We start from the raw sequence: 2,096 nt of genomic DNA on the forward strand, positions 1-2,096 counted from the left end.
ACCCAGGAGGCGGAGGTTGCGGTGAGCCGAGATCGCGCCATAGAAATCCAGCCTGGGTAACGAGCGAAAATCCGAAACAAAAAAAAAAAAAAAAAAAAAAATCTGCTGTGAATAGATAAAAAGATTTTTAGCAATTAATTGAAAAAGGTAAAAAATGAAAAAGGTTTCATAACTCGGCCTTTTAAAAGTATTAAATTCACCAGAGGTATAGGACTTAGGAGAGAATTAGAGAAGATTGAAAGTAGCATTGACATTAAACTATTTTAAAAGTTTTTTTCTTTTCTTTTTTTTTTTTTTGAGATGGAGTCTTACTCTGTTGCCTAGGCTGGAGTTTGGTGGCATTATCTTGGCTCACTGCAACCTCTGCCTCCTGGGTTCAAGCAATTCTCCAGCCTTAGCCTCCTCCTGAGTAGCTAGGATTACAGGCACCCGCCACCACAATGGCTAATTTTTTGTATTTTTAGTAGAGATGGGGTTTCACCATGTTGGCCAGGCTGGCCTTGAACTCCTAACCTCAGTGATCAACTGGCCTCAGCCTCCTGGGTTACAGGAGTGAGTGAGCTACCGCAACCAGCCTATTTTAAAGTTTCTTTATAGTGAAAAGATACTTAGTAGAAGATACAGAACATCGTGGGCATTCATGTAATCAACCAAATCTAATACAGTGTCCTTTGGGGGAAATAAGAAAAGAATAATTACCTTGTCTTTGTTCCACAACTTTCTAATGATGACACTTAGATAAATTTGTTATTGTTTGCACCTGGAATGATTTTGTAGGGGGAAAAAATACCTGTAACGAAAAACCTAATATTTGAACTCTTCAGTAAATAACAGTGTAGAAGTGTCACTGGTTTTTTTTTTTTTTTCTTTCCTACTTAAACCTTGTTTCTATATGTTTTCCCTCTCATTTCTAATAAATGTGCTCTCACTTCTCTGGGCTGCCAAATGACTAAGCTGTGTCATTATTCTTTTTATTTAGATAAATATAACTATACCTTGTGGAAAGGACAGCTTTTAAATAAAGGAAAACTTTTGTGTTATATTTCTCTGAGGTCAGCCACTCGTGCTTTTTTGCCTATCAAACTGTAAGTATAAGAAGAGAGCAGTTTGTGCCTGCTAATTTTATCACTTTCTTGAGCCTTTTTCTTATTTTTCATATTTAAATTTTATTTTGGTTCATAAGAACTTAAATATAAATGTTGGTTTGTTTTTTAAAAGGTTGATTTGAAATTAAGTAATCTGACAATATGAGTCCTCTACCTCTCTGTCTTGATTTGAGTCAATACATTTATAGTATAAAACTTTTTCTATTTTTTTTTTTTTTGAGATGAAGTTTCGCTCTTGTCACCCAGTCTGGAGTGCAATGGCACAATCTTGGCTCACTGCAACCTTTGCCTCCTGGGTTTTAGTGATCCTCCTGCCTCAGCCTCCCGAGTAGCTGGGATTCTAGGCACCCACCAGCATGCCCAGCTAATTTTTTTCATACTTTTAGTAGAGACAGGGTTTTGCCATGTTAGCCAAACTGGTATTGAACTCCTGATCTCAGGTGATCCTGCTGCATCGGCTTCCCAAAGTGCTGGGATTATAGGTGTGAGCCACCATGCCTGACATAAAACTTTTTCTTAGTGATTTTAAATCTGAAACATAATTTTTCAGTTTTATCCTAAGTAGATAAATATTTTTAATTTAGCATTTTTAATATAATAGATGTAAAAGTTACCAGTTCTTTCTTGGGAAGAGCTTTAATTGGATAGTTAAAATATACAGGCTGTTTTCAGTTCTATGCAGCATATATTGGTGTAGAAATGTATAAAATCTTTTTTTTTTTTTTTGAGACAGAGTCTTACTCTGTCACCAAGTGCCTGGAGTGCAGTGGCACAATCTCAGCTCACTGCAACCTCTGCCTCCCGGGTTTAAGCAATTCTGCCTCAGCCTTCCGAGTAGCTGGGACTACAGGCACACGCCACCATGCCCAGCTAATTTTTGTATTTTTAGTAGAGACGGGATTTCACCATGTTGGCCAGGATGGTCTTCATCTGTTGACCTTGTGATCCACCCGCCTCGGCCTCCCAAAGTGCTGGGATTACAGGCTTGAG

The 2,096-nt window shown here is 37.9% G+C and overlaps 1 protein-coding gene across 1 annotated transcript in view; it reads left to right on the plus strand.

Moving 5' to 3' along the window:
- The window catches only part of TASOR (transcription activation suppressor), a 70,560-nt gene that overhangs the window by 22,747 nt on the left and 45,717 nt on the right, over positions 1-2,096 (plus strand). Inside the window, exon 8 of the mRNA XM_037738119.1 lies at positions 879-1,085. Coding sequence (XP_037594047.1) covers positions 879-1,085 — 207 coding nt within the window. The remainder of the gene's footprint in view (positions 1-878; positions 1,086-2,096) is intronic.

The sequence above is a fragment of the Cebus imitator genome, unplaced genomic scaffold (assembly GCF_001604975.1).
Source record: "Cebus imitator isolate Cc_AM_T3 unplaced genomic scaffold, Cebus_imitator-1.0 Scaffold48, whole genome shotgun sequence".
Lineage (NCBI taxonomy): Eukaryota > Metazoa > Chordata > Mammalia > Primates > Cebidae > Cebus > Cebus imitator.